Genomic DNA, 24,357 nt, shown 5'->3' on the forward strand with positions numbered 1-24,357 from the left:
CTCGTTTTTTGCCTGGTTACCTCCCATTCACCCCTCAGTGCTCAGTGATCTTCCCCTCAAGTTTGCTCTTGATGCCTGATATGATTTCTTTCATAAGCATGTCTGCAATTGTAGCTTTCTAACTATCTATACACTTTTCAATTATCTGTCTCCCTCATCAGCTCCACTAGGACAGGGTCTATCGGCAGCCAGCCAGCATCAGGCACGTGTTGGCAGCGTGTGCACAAGCACTGAATGTATGCATGCCTGAGAAGGCTGCTCTAGGCAAATTGGGCACGCTCCAGCTATCACAACCTCACAACACAAACGACAGTGTTGCCACTAATGCAGCAAACGGCACAAGGGCATGTAAGGCAGACTGCAGTTTCTGCTGTTTTGAACTGAGAACCTACACAAAGCATGCTTGCAAGGAACCCTCCACAGCTGATGGAAGGAAGAACTGTGATTTTTGAAAAACTAAAAGGAAATGGGTTCTATAAATCTGGCTATAGCCAAGTTACTCCTATCAAACTGACTCACCTGCAAATAACATCAAAACTTAAAAAAACATAGAAAGTGACTACCTAGAGGCACTCAAAAGTAGCATGAAAGATAACAGAATCTTGGGACCCAAACTCACTATGCCAGAGGGAAAGTGAAGCTTGGGAACTGAATTGTGCAGTACTGCCTGCCTTTTGTTGCCAAACAGACAGCTGTCATTCCACAACCCTGTGTCATGGCCTCATCCACACGCCAGGTGCCCACAACTACAGAAGGCCACATAGCTCCCCAGATGGCCTTCCTCACAGAGTGCTCACATGTATCTATAAGAACATGTATCCCCCATGAAAACGAGCCCTAAAACCGAGTTCTATCGTATCTCACCCTGGCAATGTCAATTACCAGCTTATCTTCATAGGTACAGACAAGGACAAGAGCAGAAATCACCCTTCCCGTGAGAGAGAACCCTGAGACAAACGCACAGCTGACTTTCCTCTGCTCCCTCTTTCCCATGTAAAATGCAGGCTTACTGAGGCTCATCGGAGGCTCACAGGAGTGTTAAGCATCTGCCTCACTGCCTCCCAGCCTCCCTTTTTCCCCCTCCTGCTTGCTCTTCCCCCTTTAAAAACTGAACTTCTCAAAGCCCCCTTTGGAAAAAGCACAAACGCTCCTGTTACCTGGCGTGTCCTCAACTGCGGCTACATCAACCTCTATCGAAGGAGACCTGCCTCAATCACTTTTTAATTAACATCAGGTGTATTCTGGAGAATGGACATTTGGAAAAAAGAATGCACCTCCTGCTTTCTCAACTATTAAGCTAATGGCAGCCAACTTTGTTATGTGGAACAGCTAAAACTTCCACAAAAATCCACAGGGTTTGGTTCAACCAGAGTCGTTGGGAAGCTGGGGGAAACCCATGGTGAGTGTGACCCTGAATTCTGTCTCTAAATTCTGCCCAAATCTCTGGCTGACAGCAGAACGGAACTTGCACAAGGCCAACTTCAGATCAGCGAGTCTAAAATAAGTGGACTGAGATTTGAGCATCTGCCAAAGGGAGAGTTGGCAATTTGAGCCTGACCAAGTTAACTACCTGTCAGACAAGGAAATCAATACTCTTCAGGGAAACCTAACACGATCAAGTCTCCAACCCACAGTAAACAGGACCCAATTCAAAGTCACTAGAAACCTAACATGGTCAAGAGTCTCCAACCCACAGTAAACAGGACCCAATTCAAAGTCACTAGAAACCTAACATGACCAAGAGTCTCCAACCCACAGTAAACAGGACCCAATTCAAAGTCACTAGAAATAAAAAGAATCACAAAGACATAACCCATCCTCACAATACAAGAATCAGCAGATGGGACCTTAACGCAGTGATTCTAATTATTGCTAAAGGATATAAAGAAAAATATTCTTGTAGTGAATGAACAAATATAAAGTCTTAGCTAAGAACTAAAAATGTTTAACTGAAACAAATTCTAGAAATGAAAATAATTCTCAAACTAAAAACCTGTTGCACGGGGACGAACAAGAGAGTAGAGAGGCAGACAGTGAACATTTAGGACACAGCAGACGCCATTCAACCTGAAGAACAGAGCGGGGACCAGGTTAGAAAGCCATGAGCAAATCCGGGACCTCCAGCAAAAGGTCTACATGTGTGGAACCGGGGTCCCAAAGCAGAGCAGAAACAGTAAAGCAGCAAAATATTTGAAGAAATAATGCCCGCAAATTCCCCACATTTGGTAAAAGACATAAATATTCAAGTTCAAGAAGTCAGAAAACCACACCCGAGATAATCACCGTCAAAATGTCAAAAACCTAAAATAAAGGCAAAATCTAGGAAGCGGACAGGGGAACAACTATCTGAGATCGTGCTGATCGGAACAGAATGGAGGCTGTCACCAGACAATCACCAGATACAGCGAAGGCCAAAAGACAGTGGAGCAATAGCCTTCAAATGCTGAAACAAAAAATCTGTTACCCAGAGTTCAGTATCCAGGGGGAATAAAAAAAAATCTTCAGGAACGAAGGCAGCATTTTCAGACAACAAAATCCAACATCATTTTTGTCAGTCACACACCTGAATTACAAAAAACTAAAGCGTTCCTCTGCCTGAAGAAAAATGACACCAGATAGCAACTTCAATTTTCAGGAGGGAAGACAGACATCCTACATGGCAAAAATACCGAGAAAACAAACGTGGGCCTCAGAACGCACCGGCAATGGAGAGGTTAGGGCCAGGTCGAGGTCCCAAGGGAGAAAGCACATCTCACCTGGGTCAGCCAGCTTTCTATAAAAAGCCACGGAGTAAATATTTGAGGCATGTGAGCCAGACAGTTTCTATCACAACTCCAGTGCTGCCACTGTAGTACAAACACAGCCATTAACATGGGTGAATGGAAATGCACAGCACGTGCCGGTGAAACTTTGTTTATAGAAACAGGTGGTAGGCGGAACCTGACCCAGCCCACAGTTTGCCAACTCCTGGGTCTAACCCACAGGCAGCTGTGAAAGGGGCTGGACGTTTAGGAATCAAGCCTGTGTAGAGATTAAAAAAAAAAAATCAAAAGAAATAATGAATATGAAGGCCAGGCACGGTGGCTCAAGCCTGTAATTCCAACACTTTGGGAGGCTGAGGCGGGTGGTTCATTTGAGGTGAGGAACTTAAGACCAGCCCGACCAACATGATGAAACCCCATCTCTACTAAAAATACAAAACTTAGCCGGGAGTGGCGGCGCACGCCTGTAGTCCCAGTTACTTGGGAGGCTGAGGCAGGAGAATCACTTGAACTCCGCAGACAGAGGTTGCAATGAGCTGAGATCACACCACTGCACTCCAGCCTGGGCAACGGAGCAAGATTCCGTACCCAAAAAAAAAAAATGAATATGAAACTGTTATATATATGTGCATATATATGTGTGTGTGTGTGTGTATACATATATATATACACACACACACGTATATGTATGTGTGTATATATATGGCATTTGGTAGACTGTAAAATGGTACTGAAATTTCACACATAGGACAAAAAGACGAAAGTAACAGTCTTAAAAATGGGAATGATGAAAATTTCAGAATATTCATAATAAAAAAGAAGAGAAATAGCTGAGAAGGAAAACTTTGTCCTGTACATTCCATTTCCCCGTGGAACTCTAACACCTCGTATACATGTAGCATAAATTTGACAAACTTGATCAAAATAATACCTAAGCCATACCAAATTCTGAGATAATATAAGGACTGAAGCCTTAAACATATGGCTTCAAGCCTATTACTTTACTGCCCTTTATTTCAGCTTTTTAATCAGTAACATGAGGATAATAATTCACGGGGCTAATATAATGCCCAACAGAGGTACTGAAAACTGTGTTTTTAAAATGTACTGTAATAATTTGTTAGACCACATTCTCTGCGGCCAGTGAGAAAAATGGAGACAAGCATTTACTTCCATTTTGAGCACAATATGAACCCTTACAAGGACTTCAAATTATTAGCAAATGACCTTCATTCGCCAAAAGAAAATCAAAGTGATTCCCAAGCTGTTCTTTCATGGTCATGTAAATAATGCAAATGATGAGTTAATGGGTGCAGCACAGCAACACGGCACATGTATACATATGTAACAAACACGCACGTTGTGCACATGTACCCTAGAACACAAGGTATAATTAAAAATAAAAAATTAATAATAATGCCACTTTGTGCAAACCAAAAATGCTATAAAAGTAAAAACAATGGCCTGCAGATGGGCTGAAAATACAGTCTGAAGTTCTATGGAATATTCACTTACGGTTTCTAATAATATTCTGTTACTCTGGCATTCAGCTTTCCTTGCCATGTCGATAGTCCAGTATAAAGTGCCTTGACAAAACCTCAAAGCCCAGCCAGACAAAACCTCAAAGCCCAGCCAAAAAGTTAAGGGAACAAAGTATTTTCATCATGGTTGGTAAACTGTCCTGAACTGCAACAACTAGTGGCACAAAAGGAAGGCCACTCCCTCATCACGTTCAAAACCTAAAGACACAAGCTGAAGGGAAAACCAGAGAACAACCAAAACCCAAGGGAATAATGTACTGTGATCTTTTCTGGGGTTATATGACTAAAGATCCAAGATAATTTAAAAATAAAATGTGTCGACTTCATCAAATCCACAAGTAAAGAAACATCGCCTGGTAGACTACTAAAACCTAAAACTTTCCATGTGCACTACTGTTTTAAGTCACCTGGCAGGAAATTAACAAATATCCTTTAATGTCTGATGTAAACAAAGAACATAAAATAGTCACACAGAAAAAAACTGATGGCTGATTATTCAGAACATGCCTCCGTCCCTCCAAAGGAAAATTTCGGAAAAGGACAAAGCCTCAAAGCCCTAGTTCATCAACATAGCACGTTATATCAGGTTGGTGCAAACGTATTTGTGGTTTTTGCATTGTTGAAATTCGCCATCTGATATTGGAATACATTCTTAAATAACTGTAGTTATATATCATTTTAATGCATATTTCGCTTTATGGTTTTTTGCTAATGACTTATTACTTGCTGTTTATGTTTTAGACTATGGAAATGATGTTAGACAACAGACAAATTTGAGTGATTTTCTTATTCGAGTTCAAACCAAGTCATAAAGCAGGGGAGACAATTTCCAACATCAACAACGCATTTGGCCCAGGAACTGCTAATGAACACACAGTGCAGTGGTGGTTTGCAGAGGGGATGAGAGCCTTGAAGATGAGGAGCGGAGTGGCCAGCCGTCGGAAGTTGACAACAACCAACTGACAGCCATCACTGAAGCTGATCCTCTTACAACTACACGAGAAGCTGCTGAAGAAGTCAGCATCGGCCATTATACAGTTGATCAGCATTTGAAGCAATTTGAAAAGGTGAAAAAGCTCAGTAAGTGGGTCCCTCATGAGCTGAGCGAGAATCAAAAAAATCATCATTTTGAAATGTCACCTCTTATTCTACACAATGAGCATGTCTCAATCAGATTGTGACATACGCCAACAAGTGGGTCTTAGACGACAACCAGTGACAACAGCTCAGTGGTTGGGCTGAGAAGAAGCTCCAAAGCACTTCCCAAAGCCAAACTTGCACCAGAAAAAGGTTATGTCACTGTCTGGTGGTCTGCTGCTGGTCTGATCCACTACAGCTTTCTGAATCTCCACAAAACCATTACATCCGAGAAGTGTGCTCAGCAAATCAATGAGATACACTGAAAACTGCAACGCCTGCAACCGGCATTGGTCAACAGGAAGGGCCCAATTCTTCTCCACGACAACACCCGACCGCACGTCACACAACCAACGCTTCAAAAGTGGAAAAATTGGGCTGTGAAGTTTTGCCTCATCTGCCATATTCACCTGACCTCTCACCAACTGACCACCACTTCTTCAAGCATCTTGCCAATTTTTTGCATGGAAAATGCTTTGACAACCAGCAGAATGCAGAAAGTGCTTTCCAAGTTTGTCGAATCCCAAAGCACAGATTTTTACGCTACAGGGATAAAACTTATTTCTCACTGGCAAAAATGTGTTGACTGGAATGGTTCTTGATTAATAAAGATGTGTCTGAGCCTAGTCATGGTTTAAAATTCACAGTCCAAAACCACAATTACTTTTGCATCAACCTAACATGTTATTTCAAGAAGCACTGTGTCTGCTTCTGGAAGGCCAGAAACAGCAGGCAAGCTACAGGACGCTGCTGGAAAGACCTGGCCTTCAAGGGCCCCTGCGCAGCACCCAGGGCACACAAGGAGCTGAGTCACTTGTCCCCTCAGTGGTCCTGATGTCAAGCCATTCTCCTTTCGCTCCCAGAGGCTCTTCATCCCTACTCTTCCTCCACAGAACACCTTAAAAACCACCATTCTGGTCGAGTCTCTGAAGATTCCTGCTATACAAACTAGAGAGTCTAAAATACAGCTTTTACTATAAAAGCTGATTTGATTTAAAATAAGTTTGCATCTTTAGAAATGTGAATTATAAAATTATTTCACACTTAATCCTTTAAATACCAATTATACCAACCTGAGTTTTGCAAATTTTTAGCATCTTACTTACTTGGTGCATTCTTCTAAAGACTGTACGAGCATTTGCTGGAAAGAACATATTTCTTCTAGATTTCCCATTAAATATGAAATGTTTGCTGAACTTAACCTAGAGCCAAGAAAAATAACAGTAAACATATGTAAACAGTTTTACTTATATTCTTCTCCTTTGCCATCCCAATGTCCTATTGAAGTCTTAACCTAATAAACTGCTGATGTCTAAGGCAAACTGATACTCTAAATTCTGTTTTACTATTTAACCCTCTATTTTCTGAAAATACAAGAGAATAGCCTAAGGTTTAGACTATTTACAGTTAATGCAATTTATCATCTAACTTACTTCTCACTGGTCTGCAATGGCCGTAGGTAGGTTGAAAGCACAGTCTGAAGTTCTTTAGAATATTCATTTTCTGTTTCTAAAATATTCTGTAGCACCTATAATAAACGATGAATAAGTGTTATTTGACATTTCAATTGCTATTTGACTCTAAGATTTATATACTTTGGACAGTTCATCACCATTGTTCAATTCATACTATTACTTCTATGTAAGACTCAAGTATTGAGTATCACAGTATCTTTGTGATTACTGACTATTAAACCCATGTAATGAATTATTACTAAGGCCACACAACTGACTTTATCTTACTGCTAACCATATCTGACACAGGTATACCTAGGATGAAGGAAGAATTCCATCATCAGATGCCACGTCTGTTTAGATAAAAAGGAGGAGTCGCCAAGAATCACAACTGCACGGACACACAGATCAATCTCTACAACACTGTGTTGTGCAAAAGAAGCCATTCCCAAAAAGGACATCCTGCATCATTCCATTTATATTAAGTCTAAGAGATGGCAAAACTAATCTATGGTGACGGAAATCAGAGAAGAGGTAAAGGGTAGGATGCGGGGCGGGGACAACAGGGAAAGGAGAATGAGGTAAATTTCTAAGGTGATAAATAGGTTCTGTATCTTGATTTGGGTAGCGGTTACAACAGATATATACATTGTCAAAGCTCACTGGACTGTGCCTTTAAAATCTATGTATTTTAACATATGTAACATTACTCTCAACTAAAAAAAAAAAACAGTTTAGTCTTTAGATTGCACCTAAAAGTTGAAACCAATTTCTGCGAACTACAGACTTTCCCTCGTGAATATGACCGTCTCAGACACGTTATTACCACATTGATTAAAAACTAAGGTTTATCCATGTAAACAATCTTTACTACTTCATTTAAAGATAGCAAAATAATTATAAATTAACCTTAAAATTAAAATGTTCCCAATACCCTGCATTAGTGTAGCAAATTTAGCCAAAATAATTTAAGTCTTAAAAACTGACAGACAAATATAAAGTGCAAAACTGGCGAAACCGAGCGGGAATGCTTTCCACCAGCGATCACTGCAGCAAAGGCCCAGCCCAGGGCGGGGCGAGAAGGCACCTGGATGTGAACTGCAGGTGCTCCTCGCACTCCTGGCACTGAGCAAGGTGCTGTGCACACACAACCTTTCCTCTTAGAGAAGCTGACTTCTCCCAACTCAAACAGCTGGGAAAAGCAGAGCCAGACAGCGGCCCCAGGTCCTCCTGCCACTGCGCCGCACCACACTGTCTTCTTTGGCATGAGACTGAGGACCGCACTGAGGATACTGAAGGACCAGACATAAGTGAAGAAAGCGGAATCCTTGCCTCCATTCTGTTCCACCCAACTCTGTCACAGAGCTAGTGCTTTTTAAATCAGAAAATCACATTACATGTATTTTCTGCACATCTAGTACATGCATTAAGATGTGCTATTTGTCTCCCAGAGCTAACAATACATTCTCAATTACTTATACAAAAGAAATCGTACAGAAGTAATCAAGATATTAAACATGCTCAGTTTGTCCCCATAATTTTTGACAATCCAAATGTAAATTTAAACATTTAAGAAAAAAGTCATCAAGTTAAATTTAAATTTCAGCTTTAGTAAAGACAAACCGGGTCATTATTCTGTTTGCTACTGTTGACTATAAACTCTGAGAAAGAGTACAGTCATTCCTGAGTAAATGCAAATCTTATTAAATCACTTACTAAACTACTTGGGCAAAAAAAATAGAGGCTCTTCCACTGGTGACAAGGAGCTCCGGCTCATCCCTGAAGGGATCTATTCATGGGAGACGACCGTGGGAGAGCCAGAGCGAGGGGCCCTGCAGGGGGCTGGCTCTTCGGGGGAGGGGGCTGGCTCTTCGGGGGAAATGCTGACCCCACAACCACAATGTCTTCCTTCTATGAAATTCCCATTGAACACAAATGTCACAGGTCTGGTGAGCAGAGGCAAACCGTGATGCCAGCCACCCTACCCCAGAGACACTACTCTAAACCAGGCCTGTCCTCCAAAGCAACGGGAGAAGCCAGTCAAGCATAATGCGATGTCGAGCTAAGTAAGATAAAGTAAGATCTGTCGCAGACGTACCAGAAAAGGCCTTTTCAGTGTTAAAGATAGGAAATATGATTTAGCTTCTTAATTACAAATATTGGATACCAACTTACCAATACTGCTCATTGCACACCTAAAGACCTATATACTTATTTTCAAAGAGAAAAATGTTCCTATGTGAGATAAGAAAGCAGCCACTAGAAACTATCACTAGCACGAATAAGAGAAGAATAAAATACAGTGACCTTTTGTCCGTCAGAGCACTAAGCACTAGTTTGTAGAAATGAAAGCTTCCCATAAGCACCAAAAACGACTCCAAAGAGCCTCTGCCAAAAGGCTACATTCGTTAACATAGTTAAGTTGGTTAATTCAACAAATAGTCTTAAACACTACTTTCAAATAGGGTGCTAAACACAACTCCTGTATTACTCCCAACCAAACAATGCAAGTTACACTTAACTTTTCCTCAAACACATAGCCAGGCCTGGCTCCCGGGCTCCAGCTGGGGTGCCCACTCCCTCTGCCAGGAGGTTGTTGGCCTTCCTGACCTCAGGGCGCAGCCCTGGGAGCCACTTACCACCTTTCTTCCCCTCCTTGTCTTCTGCATGCTCTGGCTGCTGCAGGACCCCATGAGACCTCACAGCCTGGCAGCCACAGCTCCATCCCCCCAACGCTGGGAACCCAGAGGACGCACGCAGTTTTCAGAGAAAAGGCAGCTTTGACAACCCACAGCGCTGAAGAAAGGCCCAGAGAGCTGAGCTCAGCCAGTGCCAGCTTCCCAGGGGTCACGAGGCGTGGAGAGGCAAGTGCAGTCAAACACTGGTGCCACTCAATCCCTACACTGCCCGCCTTCGAGCACAGCAAAACAAAGAGGACTCGCTGCCGCGCCTTGCAGACACAGACACTTTATTCACTGCATCATTAAAGGAGTACTTAGTATTCCTGATTTTACAAATGGGTTACAACTTTCACTGCCAATCTTGGTAGGTGTTTTATGTTTATGTCATCATAGCCTTTAAAAACAAATAACTGATCTACATAGGAGAACAAAGAACACTAATTTTTTTGTTTCATCTGGATAAAAAGTTTTTATCATCATAAAACCAAATTTCCATAACCCAATCCTAATGTGTAAGTCCAAGAAGAAAAACTAAAAAGTGGCACAATTATTCAAAATCTACTTACACCCTACCTAATCAGCCCCTCCCTGTCCACTGCTGCAAAGAAACAAGATCATCCTTTAATGTTCTCCATTCCAGTCTGTTTACACTTCAAGTACATTTTCAAAAAGTCAATTACAAGACAGTAGTTCACCACATAATGTAGCCTCTAATAAACATCTGACCACAGGGAAAGGAAAAGGAAGGAAGGAGTGTTGACAAGAAATCCCTGAAGCTCCTGCTGGCTCATCTACAGGTCACAATGACATCAGGCAGTCAGTGGCTCCCCAAACACACAGTTACTGATTTAATGTAGTGTGTTAGCACTGGTGGTCCTTACTAATACCTAGAAACATTAGCTCTCAAAAAAAGTTTGGAGGGACCACATAAATGCTTTTCTTTTATGATACTGTATCTTTTGAAAGAAAAGTTATTCTATTACTTTTAAATTTGGAGATTCACAGGTCTTGGGGCGCGTTTCTCCCAAATGGTAAAGGTTTATAGGCAATGGCTCCTGCAAAGTCTCCAGCCCCAGGGGGAAGCGGACACTGCCAACGGCACCTGCATAGCAGCATGGCGACAGGTAAAGAGCTGGCCTCTGCAGACAGGTGGACCTGGGCTCACAGCTGCGCTCTGCCACTGACTGCCTGCAGCTGGACAAGTCTATCAGTCTGTTTCCCTTCTTCACAAAAAGGGATTTCACAGGGTTGTGATGGTTACTGAAGAGTGCCAGTCCTTGGCTTATAGCAGGAAGGCATCTAGTCGGTCACCCTTCGACCTTCTAGCCCAATGTGGAGTCTTACTTGGAGCTGCTGCTTAAATGACTCCTTCAGTCAGGAGGTAATTACTTCACAAGACAGCCTTTCTTGCAATTAAGCCACTCGATTCTCCCAAACACTGAGCTCCTCTCTGTGTCAGCCTTCCACTACTGCCTACCTGACAACCTTCGTCTGTATCATCTGAGTCCAGACACAGCAAGGAAATCCCATGAAAAACAATGGGAGCCAAGTGTGCAAGAAGCCAGCAAGCATCTCGTCACCCAGGAAAGGAGGGGATCCCACAAGCTGCACACCCTCCCTGATACCTCAGGGCCCCTCCTCATCAACCATCTCCACCTACAGGCCCCAAGCAGAGATTCAGGGGTCAAAAGATTTGAAAGAAACCTTCATCAAGGTGGAGAAAAGCCAAGGGGAACACAGAAGATGAAGAGATGAAGCAATGCCAGGGTTTAGGGTCAGCGCCGATGGATGGAGACAGAGGACACCGTCACCAGGAGTCTCAGGTGTTCCAGGGTTTAGGGTCAGTGCCGATGGATGGAGACAGAGGACACCGTCACCAGGAGTCTCAGGTGTTCCTGGGTTTAGGGTCAGTGCTGATGGATGGAGACAGAGGACACCCTGTCACCAGGAGTCTCAGGTGTTCCTGGGTTTAGGGTCAGCGCCGATGGATGGAGACAGAGGACACCCTGTCACCAGGAGTCTCAGGTTCTCCTCCTTGGCCTGGCATCTCAAGGCCATCGGAAACTAAAGGAGCAGGGAGGAAAAGACAGGCGTGGGGCTTCTCTGGAGCACAGGAAAGGCCCGAGGACATGTGTGATGGCATCTAAGGATATATAACCGCTTTGTACCTTTATGGATTAAAATGAGTGACTGCCACCTATTACATTATATTCACAGTATTACAATTACGCACTAAATAACAGGGAAAGTGATATGGTTTGGCTCTGTGTCCCACCAAAATCTCACCCTGAATTGTAATAATCCCCACGTGTCAAGGGCGGGATGGGGTGGAGGCACGCGGCGCGTCCCCTCATGCTGTTCTCATGACGGGGAGTTCTCCCAAGATCTGATGGTTTCATAAGCATCTGGCATTTCCCCTGTTGGCACTCATCCTCTCTCCCACTGCTCTGTGAAGAGGTGCCTTCCGCCATGATTGTATGTTTCCTGAGGCCTCCCCAGCCGTGTGGAACTGTGAGTCAATTAAACCTCTTTTCTTTATAAATTACCCAGTCTCTGGTATTTCTTCACAGCAGCATGAGAACAGGTTAGTACAGAACCTACAAAATCAACCGTAGTGTATATCACTGAGCAGGGAAGGCCATAAGGCCTGTGTCTTCCCAGTTAGCGACTTAAGAAACCTCATTCTCTAATGACGGAGGGGGTGCTCCTCGTCTCCCCGAGAGGCAACTCTAGACCATCATTCTCTCCAGCCTCGGCATCCAACCCCTTCCTTTGATCCCCACATCAGGAAAGATGCCGGTCACCATGCCATGGGCACAACGAGTGTGCTTTCACTGTCAAAGCCACCAAGCTCAGACACATCAGGTCACAAACCTGTCTCCTTTAATTATATCATCAGGCCACCTTGGCTACAGCTTTCACGGGTCACCCTCAAAAGCTACGGGGATTCCAGTTTACAAACAGAATGGTATGGTGGCCTCAGTGATGCCTTCTGTTCCCAATGCTCTTAAATACTTTTCTTAATAAACACAAAAACCTCTAAGGTCCAGCACTTTGCTGGAGGCCGTAAGGCCAATTGCCAGTCCACTTAATACTACCAGGTCGGGGCCAGCATTACCAACCTCATTTTACAAATGAGATAACTGGGCTCAGGAAGCCAGGGTCAAAGCTCCTGGCCACCCAGGCTAAGCAGCACTGATGATTCAACAAAAAGGCTGTACACCTTCCACTGCATCAAGCCGCCCTGATCTTAATTAATGCTCAACTACCTACACAACAAGGGCACCCTAAGACACAGCTAACAGACTGACTGCAAACAGTACGTATGTGAGAAAATAAAGGCAAGAGTACTGGCTGGCTTTGTCACAAAAACTAATTGAAATTAAAAGATCTGCATTTAAGAGATCTTGATTTCCTCTCCCTTCCCCTGCCACTCTCCAAGCCCATGGCCTTGTGTCCCTGCCATGTTCCACGCTGGGTTCCTCCCTAGCCTCAGAGGCCCGCCCGTTTCTATCTCCAGCACATTCTGGACTGTGGTGCCAAGACTTCCCCCATAATCACTATCCCTTACATTAGTGGGAAGCTAAAATTCCTCCACTCAAAAGAAACCATTCTCTAACAAAACGTCTTCTATCTTCTATGTCAACTTTGTAATACCACGACGTCGTATCACCTATGTAATTTTATATTGTTATTGCACTTAACATGAAAATATACGTTTTCTGTATTTTTAAAGGCTCATGTACACTTTAATAATTACAATGGACAAACCACTGATCGCTTAATCGTTCTGGTTCTGTTCATCTCATACTGGTTATCTGGGGTTGCTTGCAATTTATTACTATAACAAATAATCCTGAAAATGCCTTTTCACAAGCATCTCTGAATATATTTCAGGCTAATTCTCTGGAATGGATTTCAAGAAATTTAGAAATTAAAGAGAAAGCCCTAAATTAAAGAGCTTGATCACTTTCAGAATTCTATATATAACTGCCATATTACTTTTGAGAAACTCTATATGGGTTTACATTTCCACCATTAGAACTAAAGTTTCTCTCTTTAAATCTCTTCTCACTGATTACAGAAAATACGGCTATTACAATTTTTATGGTAAGTTTAACTTTTTTTTCCAAAGGCTTAGTGTTTACCATTTTTTAAATTGTTCACATCCTTTCCCATTTATCTATTAATCTTAATGTATTTGTCTTAATGAGCTCTTCAGACATTAAGGATAACCTTGTATTATACCTGATGCAAATAATATTCCAATTAACTTGTGATCTGGCTTATACTGTTTGAGGCAAGGAATTTATTAAACTCTCATTAGGTAGCCTATTGTCATTTCATCCACTGCCTTTAACTTTTAAAAAGTCATGCTCCTCCCCAGTCCCCTCTTTGAATGCATTCCCCAGCCCCATACAGATCACTGGCAAAGAGTGAAACCTAATGTTCAAAGGTGTTTGTTTTTTTAGAGACACAGTCTTGTTCTGTAGTTCAGGCCAGAAGTGCAGTGGTGCAACCATAGCTCACTGCAGCCTCAAACTCCAGGGCTCAAGCAATCCTCCCACCTCAGCCTCCCGAGTAGCTGAGACTACAGGCATTTGCCACCAAGCCCAGGTAATTTTGTTTTTTTGTAGAGACATGGTCTTGTTATGCTGCCCAGGCTGGTGTGAAACTCCTAGTCTCAAGCAATCCTCCTGACTAGGCCTCCCAAAGTGTTGGGATTACAGGTGTGAGCCATAATACCTGGACTGTTAAAGGCGTTTAAGCACAATCTTTGGTCAATCTTTGGCTGAATACTAACTTATGCTATCCAAAAGTGAATCCTAGAAAGACAGAATTAAAAATAAAAACAAGAATAAAAAAAATACAAAGAGACAACAGTGACTATGGGGAGACAAACTACAGAAGTGCTCTAGGTGAGTCACAGAGCAAGAAACAGCAACAGCAACAGTATATCCCAGGGGAGGTGGATTTCAAACATCCAGAGCTGCTAAAATAGGTGTAAGATGTCCAGTTTTCAATTTAAAAAATTATAGGACATGCAAGAAAGTGTGACCACACACACACACACACACACACACACACACGCACGAAAAAAAGAAGCAGTCAATAGAAACTGTGTCTGGGGGACACAGATAGTGGACTTAGGAGATAAAGGTTTCAAAGCAGCTATTATAAATATGTCCAAAAAACTAAAGGAAATTATGCTTAAAAATATTAAAGGACAGTATGAAGACAATGGCTCAAATATTGTCTGTAACTGACTAACTGCACAACAGGAGTCCCAGAAGGAGAGGAGAGAGAAATAGTTACTGAATGGTCCATAATAACAGACAGATTACTAAGCGTTTTACTTCCCAGTGTCTATTTGGTGTTCATCTTAACCATTATACAGTAGCAGGAAGACACATACCCATCCCATTCATACCTGCCTCATTGTCTCTTAATTTCAAAATGGTACTTTCACATGGAATACTCTTCCCTCAACTCCATTATACTGATCCCAAGTTAAGAGAAGTCATTCATGTAACTTTCCTTAACACCACTGGTCCACACTGGTCTTACCCTTTAGTAAGTTTTCAACTCTCGGTGGCGTTAAAAACACCTTATAGTTTTCTGTGAAAACGAAACTACAAAAGGGGGTGTGGAAATGCCTGACACATTATCTATCATGTTTTGTTCTGTGTTGTATTCTGTTCTCTATTTTTATGTACGATTTATAAATATAAAATTAAGGAAAGCTGAAATTGATTCCTGGCTTAGTCAGTAACCAGCGTATGACCTTGGACAAGGCATTCAGCTTCTGTTTTCTCTATTGTAAAATGAGAGTACTACATCAAAAGATGATTTTCTATGAATTCTATGAGTTTATTTCTATAACAACTGTAATTTTACCACGTTCTATTTACAAATGCAGCTTTATATAGACAACAATTTAGATGTAATTTTGAGGTCAAGGCGTTCTCCATCATTCTGTATGAGAGAGTTGGCTGATTCGAAGGAAGAGCACCTACAATACCCAGGCTATCCTCTCTGTAAAAGGATAGTTAGAGAAGGAAATGAAAAAGGTACCGACTATGCTTCAATCTGAGAAGAACAGAACATATAATGCAAAGTAAAACCCACCAGGATTTCTAAAAAAGCATGGTTGTCTGGTTTGATAAAACGCCTAACGAAAGGAAGATTAATGAAGAAAGTAAAGAATGCCCGTGGCACCAATTTAAACGCTATTAACCAATTTTTCTAACACAATTATCTGGACCTGACCATAACAGAAAGTAACACACCCTTTGGAACCTCACTGTGGATTGTGGCTGTGTTATTCACCACATGAAGCCTTCCCCAGGAAAGCAATGTCTTATACAAGAATGCAAGAGGAAAGGGCAGATCTAGGAGTTAAAACTCAAGTTTTCTTACAACCCATAAAACCCACCTACTGTCTTTGTAGCTATGTACACAAAATTACACATCAACTACACTACACACTAAAAAGGAAATAAGCTGGTGGAGCCAAATCCCGGGAGCAAATGCCCAACAGGCCAAAGGATGAAGGCGATGCAGAGCACTAGGAGAGATGACAGAAAGCAGGTGTCCCGGGAACATGGGCCACATGACGCGCTAACAGGAGTCTGATCTTCTCAAAGTCCACAAAGTTGAAATAGAAGGCAGAGTCCAAGTAGCCAAATGAAGATGAATGAAAAAAAAGGGAAGAAAGAGGGGAAGCAAAGAAAAGGGTTTCCAAGGCAGAAAAGGATCTGGAGTTGACCAAATACGAGGAAAAAGAAGTCAAAGACTGGCACTAAGGTAAGAGAAGTGGCATGATGCATGAAGAGACCTGTTCACAAGAAGGTGCACAGATGTCAAATTATGAAAAAGAAGCAGTAAAAATGGGGGCAACAGAAGACCGTCGTGTTCCCGTACCCAAGTGCGAGCTCAGCGAGGGGAGAGGCACCCGCCCGCCATTCTGTTCACCGTGCACCCTGATGCCTTTAACAGAGCTACACAGAGCAGGCACCAAATAAACGGTTATTCATGAGTGGGTCCCCAGGCCGGTCTGTCCTGTAGTAAGACGCTGGGGCCGATGGAAGGTGGGCACTCAGGAGAAAGCTGAGAGTGCAAGCCCCACAGCACAGGACGGTGGCACAGGTCCACGTGGTGGAGCTGTTCAGATTCCATTTCACCACAACCTTTCACCGTTTCCCAACACAGGCACAGAAAATCAAATGCTCACGATAAAATGACTGCTGCACAAAAACACCAATCAACTGCTATTTCACACCAACAATTCAAAGGTCTCATGGGTTCATATTTATATCTCCTCACCAAGAAAATAAAAGACTGGGAGTAGGGAAAGAAGTAACAAAACAAATGCACATTTTCCCCAGAATTCAAAACATACATATGTTTAGAGGGTTTACTTTGTTGTTATCATATTGAGTAGTTTAAAATTTTAATAAATTCTTTAAAATAAATTACTTTCCATTTCTATAGAGCATGCAACAGCTACATAAGCTTAGGTACAAAGAAGGTTTAGACGATACAGATTTAGTACCATGAGACTATACATTTAATAGCATTAGACCATACAGATTTAATAGCATTAGACTACACAGATTTAGTATCACATACTGAACATATTAAGCAGCAAATTTTAGGATCCAGAAACACCTGTCTTTAACATGTATAGCGTTTAGACATGCTCCCGTAATTCTACGCCATGTGATATGTACACATCAATCCTGGGAAACGCTATATTAAGAGAAAAAATAAATTAGAAGCCCTATGTCTAAAGTACTTACAGTCTGCTCTGAATACAAACAGAATGGCACTCAATGCATACAGAATTTTCAAATCACATTATACATCTTTTAAAATATCATTTTTGAAGACTGGCTATGGCATGAGGAAACAGCCATATTACTATGTTATGGGACAAGGGACGCTTCCATATACACGATGTTAAAACAAAAACATACAATTACAAAAATACAGAGATGAGAAGGAAACAGACCAAAACCTTAAGGGTGGTTACATTTGTGTGGCAGATAAATGAACTTTATTTCCTTCCTATTCTAGGTACTTCACGTACGTTCTACATTGCTGAGTTTTAGAGACAGCCAAAAAACCAGTTAGTTATAAAAACGTTCTGCAATTACTCACCACATTGTAATAGCTTTTGTTTATGGCGGTCGTATCAAATCCTTTGGGAGGGCTCTTCAGCGTTCCTGATTTGGGAGACAGAGGCTTCTCTGAAATCAAAACGTAGCATAGTTTTACTGATCAGTACTAAAGATGACAAAAGTTCCAGCCCCTCACAGAGGCCAAGGATACTCATCCAGCAGCCTCGCCAAATTAACAAGCCAAACGGCAAGCCGAGGAAAAGGCTGTCCACAGTGACTCTCAGTGCCCCAGAAACCCAGTCCCTCAGGCTCGGCTCACCAAGGCCAATCACCGCACCCCATCCCCACCCTGTTCTCCCAGTTCCAAGCCGACTAAGAGACTGCTCTACGAGTGGCAGCCAAAACCAAAGCAGTTTAGCTGCAAGGACAATTCCATAGTGTGATAAATATAAAGCATCACCCAGACACCCAAATAAAAGGCATTTTGGCAGATACGTAACAATATTAAAACTTCAGGGCTACAAGTTAGGGATTCCGACCCCTCAGAATGGAAAAGTCCCTCTAAAGAAGCAGATCTGGCTCAGAGCCTGAAATACCCATCGCTCACAGAAGACAGGACGAGAAAGAAGAGTCATCTCAAGCAGGGGCAAAAACAAGAAAAACCCACACCATCTTCACTTCCACACCAGGCGAAACCATTAAAGCAGTCCTGATTCCAGCAAGGATTCCGATGTTTTAAAACAGCACCGCTTTCGCCCCACATCCACTCAACACATATTTACTCTGCATAACACCCGCCAAACAAAACCTGGCACCGTGCCTGCCCGTCGTCAGCTCTCCGGGGTGGGTCTGTCTGCCGACGGTTCTACAGGAAGGGTCTCTATCACCGGTTCTATGGACAGTGTGGGTGTGTCTATGCCCGTTGTCAGCTCTCCGGGGTGGGTCTGTCTGCCAACGGTTCTACAGGAAGGGTCTCTATCACCAGTTCTATGGACAGTGTGGGTGTGTCTACTGCTGGTGTGTGGGTGGGTCTGCCAGTTCTATGGGGGTGTGTGTGTGTCTATTATCAGTTCTACGGACAGTGTCTGTGTCTTTACCATGAGTTCTACAGACAGTGCATGGTGTCCACCATCGGTTCTGTGGGGTGGGTTCCTCTGTCTCTCAATGGTTTTATGGGTGTGCGTGTGTTTCTATTAATGATGAGATGGACAGTGTGTGTCTATCACAATTCTATGGGGTGGGTCTATCACTGGTTCTGTGTGTGTGTGTGTGTGTGTGTGTGTGTGTGTCTGGTTATCACAGTTCCATGGGGCAGATCTACCAACAGTTCTATGGGGTGGGCAGATAGGTCTAACACTGATTCTTACATTCTGTAAATCTAACATTCGTTCTATGGATTCTGTTTACCACTGGTTTTCCAGGGCTACAGGGGCGGTGTATCAAATTGGGGCTAGTGGGGACAAAGGAAAGGGAGAGGTTTTTTCCCACATTCTTCCCCCAAGAAAGTCCGATGAGCATTTTCTAGGGGACTTAGTTCCTACCAGTTCTCCCTCAAAGCTCATCTCCACTGCAAGAATCCTGCCGTGTGAACCCCCTCACTGGGTGGGAACACACCCCTCTCCTCTGGTGTGAGCAGCACCTGTCTATAGTCCGTCCCTTCTGCTCTCCTCTCCTCCCATGTGTCCCGGGGTCTGAGGTAGCATATCCCAAAACAGTGCCTTCAACCCCAAACACTAAGGCTGCAGGTCCCTAACGTCAACTGCCTCCTCAGGAGCTGCACCATCTTCTAGCAACAGAAACCCAGAATGCCCCAAACCAACCTCATGCTCCTTAACCTTGGCTCCTCCCTCCTCCTGAGGAGCCGTTTACCTCAATCTTCCTTCGATGCCTCACGGAAGTTCCTAAATCTTCCCTCAATGCCTCACTGCTGAGTGTTTCCAGGTGGTCGAAAACAACAAGACAAGGTGCTGCTCCAAGTTGCAAGAATTCTCTCTGCCCACAGGATGGAAAACAAAACTTCAGGGAAACAAATCCCTTCTACACTGTAAGAGCTACTAGGAGGAAAACCAATCTATTCTTGCTAGCACACTTTCCTACTCAATCTCTTTTCTACAGCTCAGAATTTAATTGTAGAAGAAAAAACTACGAAATGTTTTCATTTGAGAAAAAACAACACTTTTTCATCTTTGAAATCTGCAATTTTGAGGCAGGACAGAAAATACCATTACAGGGGAGACCGTCCACACCTAAATCACAGCCCCTGCGATCGTAAGCCACACGTCAGCATGCATGCCGGTAACGGTGACCCTGAATCTGCTTTAAATCATATTAAAAGTAATGATTTTGCCAGCTCTGTTATTTTAAACTTAAGACATACCTCACAACTCAACACCACAGTTAATAAAATTCAATTAATTTACTGTAAGAACTGTAAGAAAAAAAGTTTTCAAAAGAAAAAGTTTCAGGTTACTAACATTACATAAAAATAAAAAAACAGGCAGAAGAAACCCAGACAAATCAGATTAAGTCCAGGCAGGGTGCCTTTTCTCCCTTAGAAAAAAAGAGCTCCCAATTCTACTGGCTGCTGAATGGGAGGTCTCAAGATCAAGTTCCCCAAAACACCCTGTGGTTAGTTTTCAACAAGAGGGTACCGCTAAGGTGTGCCACCCACAACGTCCCCCTGCTTCCAATTAGGAAGCATAATTTCCACAAACGCCCAAGGTGGGTCTGTCAGGAGACCCTGCAGGGGAGACAGGAAGCCCCTGGCTGCCACACCCTAGCCAGGCCACTCCTGACTTCCAATGCAAGGCTCTTTGCTCGCCCCACCACTGTCCAGGTTCCTGGGATGGTCACGCCAGAGGAAACGTGCCATCAACAGGAGGGGCAGGGGGCAGCAGGGGCACAGGTAACTCCCGGGCAGCCTCGGAAGCCTGCTAGTAGCTTCTACCAAAAACAGCATTGAAATTAATCTAAGAGAGGCTAAATTACGGCCATTCATAACAGATAGAAAAGCACACAGCCAGGAAATAGATTAGAAAATACTCAACCGCCCTACTCTCCTAAGAAAAGCAGCATTTTTGGCCCATCTGGTAGCTAAAAATTAATAAAATTCACTGGTTTTGAGGTGTGGGAAACCAAGAGAATGCAGCTTAGTGCTACCTTTCCAGGGGCTGACTAGGGCAGCAAGTCTTCCCTTCCTTACAATATACTCGAAAAATGCTGAAAACAAGAAAATTTAAATATAGACGTGTAAAAGAAAAGGAGGGGACGACGTGCCAAAAGCAAAGAGGAAACCCTCTCACTAGGAGAGGGGAGACAGACCTGCCTCCAGGCCGCAGCAGCTGGGGCTACACCCAATGCAGGAAGAAAACAGACCTGCTCCAACCCAGGCAAATAAAACTGGATCCCTCAGTAACCCGCAGAGCCGATGCAAAGATGTCTGGAAGCGTCTGTGCGCTGGTCTAGAGAAACAGCAAGGAAGTGCGCAGGCTGCTCAGAGATGGGAGCACAGGCTAGAGGAAACCAAAACCCGAGCCCGCACCTGCTGAGCAGGACCACTCCAACCGCCGCTCTCCTCCTGCGGGACTACCAGGACCCGCCTGCGACAAACAAGTCTCCGGGAACCCCTAAGAAGCAAATGTTATTCCTCTCTGTAGACGTATTTCTACCACCCAGTGTACACAGGAACCCACCATCAGGAATGAAGCCACCATTAAACAGTATCAGCCACAGAAGGTACTGAGCTGCCAGGAGGGTGTGAGCAGACGTGGCATATAAAGGGACCAGGTTCCCCAGAGTAGAAATAACAGGAAAATCAAGACCTAATGTCATCTGTTGTTTAAAATGACAGGAGAGAGATGCAATTGGGACCAAACCCAAGGAATAAAAAAGGCACTATGAGGATTTAAAACATCTGAAGTGGCAGCAAAATCTCTAGAAATAAATACGGTCACTAAAATGGGAATCTCCACAAACAGGTTAGTATCACTGTGAGCAGGGAATTAATGAACTGACAAGCACAGGAATGGACTACAACACAGCACAATGAAACAAACAAATACGCAAAGGAGATTAAAACTGGGGGCAAAGTAAGACATCTAGTAAGATAATCAGGAGAAAAATCAGGGAGTGAGCAGGAAGTAGTCCTTGAGAAGAGCCTTTCCAGAACTGAAGAGCTCTGGATTCCTTGGGCTGAGGAAGTACAGCCAGCCCCGAGCAAAACCAGAGTCCACCAAGACACACGGGAACGCTGCACAACTGGGCGAGGGCCAGGTCCGGAGAGCCGGGTGCGGTGCCCTCCCCCACCCTGAGCAGCTCCACCATCACGGGGCTGGGAATTCTGCCTCTTTTGAGAACACACTTCTGTGAGTCCTCACTTGCCTCTCCCACTTGACTGAAAGCCACCCGGCCGCTTCCCTCTGTTTCGGTGGTTACGCTTTCATTTGTGATGTGTCGCTGACCCAGCAAAGTCCAGAGATAATCATCACCGCTGGCTTCAACCACCAGAGCAGACATGGCCCCGAAAACTCAGGATTCCCACGTCCTCTTCCGACCTTCGGCGCTGGGGCGCTGTGCGTGGTCTGTTGGCTGTTACTCACGCACTCAGAGTTCACGGAGTCACTGCCTGTGTGCGTCTACCTGTGCTCAGCAGTGTCTGCCTGCCGGTTTCCTGAACCACATGCACCCTCCTGTCAGGTGACGTCCTCCTAGTTGTTCAAGCGATAATCTGCTAATGCTCTCGATCTTTGTCTGAAAATGTTATAATTGTGCCATTACTTTTTCCCAAACTTTAAGACAGAAACTTAAAAATATACATAAACATACAGAGAATAACCATGTACACTCTTAACGTTAGCAGTCCTCAGCATTGACCCTACCTCATCCGCTTCCGCCTCGTTCTCTGCTAGAAGCACCATCAGCAAGTCTCAGAGACGGGTCATCTCCACCGACCAAAACTTCAGTGTTAGTAAAGGGAGGTTTTCTTCTTCTTTTTTCTTTTTTTTTTTTTTTTTTGAGACGGAGTCTGGCTCTGTCGCCCAGGCTGGAGTGCAGTGACCGGATCTCAGCTCACTGCAAGCTCCGCCTCCCGGGTTCACACCATTCTCCGGCCTCAGCCTCCCGAGTAGCTGGGACTACAGGCGCCCGCCACCGCGCCCGTCTAGTTTTTTGTATTTCTTAGTAGAGACGGGGTTTCACCGTGTTAGACAGGATGGTCTCGATCTCCTGACCTCGTGATCCGCTCGTCTCGGCCTCCCAAAGTGCTGGGATTACAGGCGTGAGCCACGGCGCCCGGCCGGGAGGTTTTCTTCTTTAAACTCAAAACCCTAACCTCAGACCATTATCACCCCTGACGACATTAATAATTTTTAAATAGTATCTAATGCCTAGTCTATATTCAGATCTTCCTGTCTGTCAAAACAACGGCTTTCTGAAGTCAGCTTATTTGAGTCAGGAACCAAATAAAGTCTGCACAGTGCATCTGGCTGTTGTGCCTCTGAGTCTCTTTCATTCCATAAGAGCCCCCTCCTCTTTTTCGGATGCCAGCGGAGACCAGAGAGCACAGACCTTCACCCCTACCTCACGTGCTGTGTAGGACACCTCAGGTGCACTTCATAACTTCTGGGAAGACACTCTTGGTTTTCCCACTGCTGTGTCTCTCAGTTTCCACAACAGTGGTCACCAACGGAATTACGGGTGGAACGGATGCTGGTTGCGGCTTTAGAGCCAAGTGTAAACTGGTGTAATTGTGAACAACCCTGACAATGCAACAGAAAGATATAGCTGAGTAAAGGCAGAATGTGGGAGGATAAAGAAAAGGGTCAAGGTGCATCTTCACGGAACAAAATGGGGCATCAGGAGGTATCTGCCAAATGTCACCAAAATACAAGTAAGACTAAAGCATCTCATTTAGCACACCAACAGAAGAACAAATTAATCACAAAGAACAAAAGTAGAAGAAAGTAGGAGGAAGAAGGTAAGTCAAACGGGGTACACAGGCAGACCCTGAAGTTGCTGAGGGCTTGGGTTTCAGACCATGGCAATACAGTGAGTCACACAAATTTGTTTCCTACTGCATACAAACACTATGTTTACACTATGCTGTAGTCTATTAAGTTTGCAATTGCACTGTGTAAAAAAAGTACATTCCTTAGTTAAAAAATAAATGTTTCTTAAAAAATGCTAACAATCATCTGAGCCTTCAGCAAGCTGTAATCTCTTTGCTTGTAGAGGGTCTTGCCTTGACATGGATGGCTGCTGATTGATCCGTGGCTGTGGAAGGTTGCGGTGGCGATGGACACTTCAAGACAACAATGAAGTGTGCCATATCAACCGATTCTTCACGAAAGATTTCTCTGGAGCGTGAGATGCTGTTTGATAGCATTTTACAAACATACAACTTCTTACAAAATTAAGAGTCAATCCTCTCAGACCCTGCTATTACTTTATCAACTAACTTTATGCAACAGTCTAAATCTTTTGTTATTTCAACAATGTTCACAGCACTTCAGCAAGGGTAGAGTCTATTTCAAGAAACCACTTTCTTTGCTCAGCCATAAGGAGCAACTCTTCATCCGTTCAAGTTTTCTCATGAGAGTGCAGCAGTTCACTCACATCTCCAGGCTCCATTTCCAATTCTAGTTCTCTTGCTGTTCCCACCA

The 24,357-nt window shown here is 43.6% G+C and overlaps 1 protein-coding gene across 26 annotated transcripts in view; it reads right to left on the reverse strand.

The window, feature by feature from the left end:
- The window catches only part of LOC105485288 (Rho guanine nucleotide exchange factor 7), a 181,608-nt gene that overhangs the window by 54,724 nt on the left and 102,527 nt on the right, over positions 1–24,357 (reverse strand). For 25 of the 26 annotated variants that reach the window (XR_011614579.1, XM_011747565.3, XM_011747560.3 and 22 more), the window contains 3 exons: positions 17,739–17,827; positions 6,874–6,968; positions 6,547–6,642 (listed from right to left, as the gene is read on the reverse strand). Coding sequence is in view for 25 of the 26 variants with exons in the window: in XM_011747565.3 (XP_011745867.1) it covers positions 6,547–6,642; positions 6,874–6,968; positions 17,739–17,827 (280 nt within the window). In the remaining variant the exon portion in view is untranslated. Of the gene's footprint in view, positions 1–6,546; positions 6,643–6,873; positions 6,969–9,533; positions 9,704–17,738; positions 17,828–24,357 lie in introns of those variants that run through there. The other variant, XM_024793944.2, reaches the window with a different exon arrangement.

The sequence above is a fragment of the Macaca nemestrina genome, chromosome 16 (assembly GCF_043159975.1).
Source record: "Macaca nemestrina isolate mMacNem1 chromosome 16, mMacNem.hap1, whole genome shotgun sequence".
Lineage (NCBI taxonomy): Eukaryota > Metazoa > Chordata > Mammalia > Primates > Cercopithecidae > Macaca > Macaca nemestrina.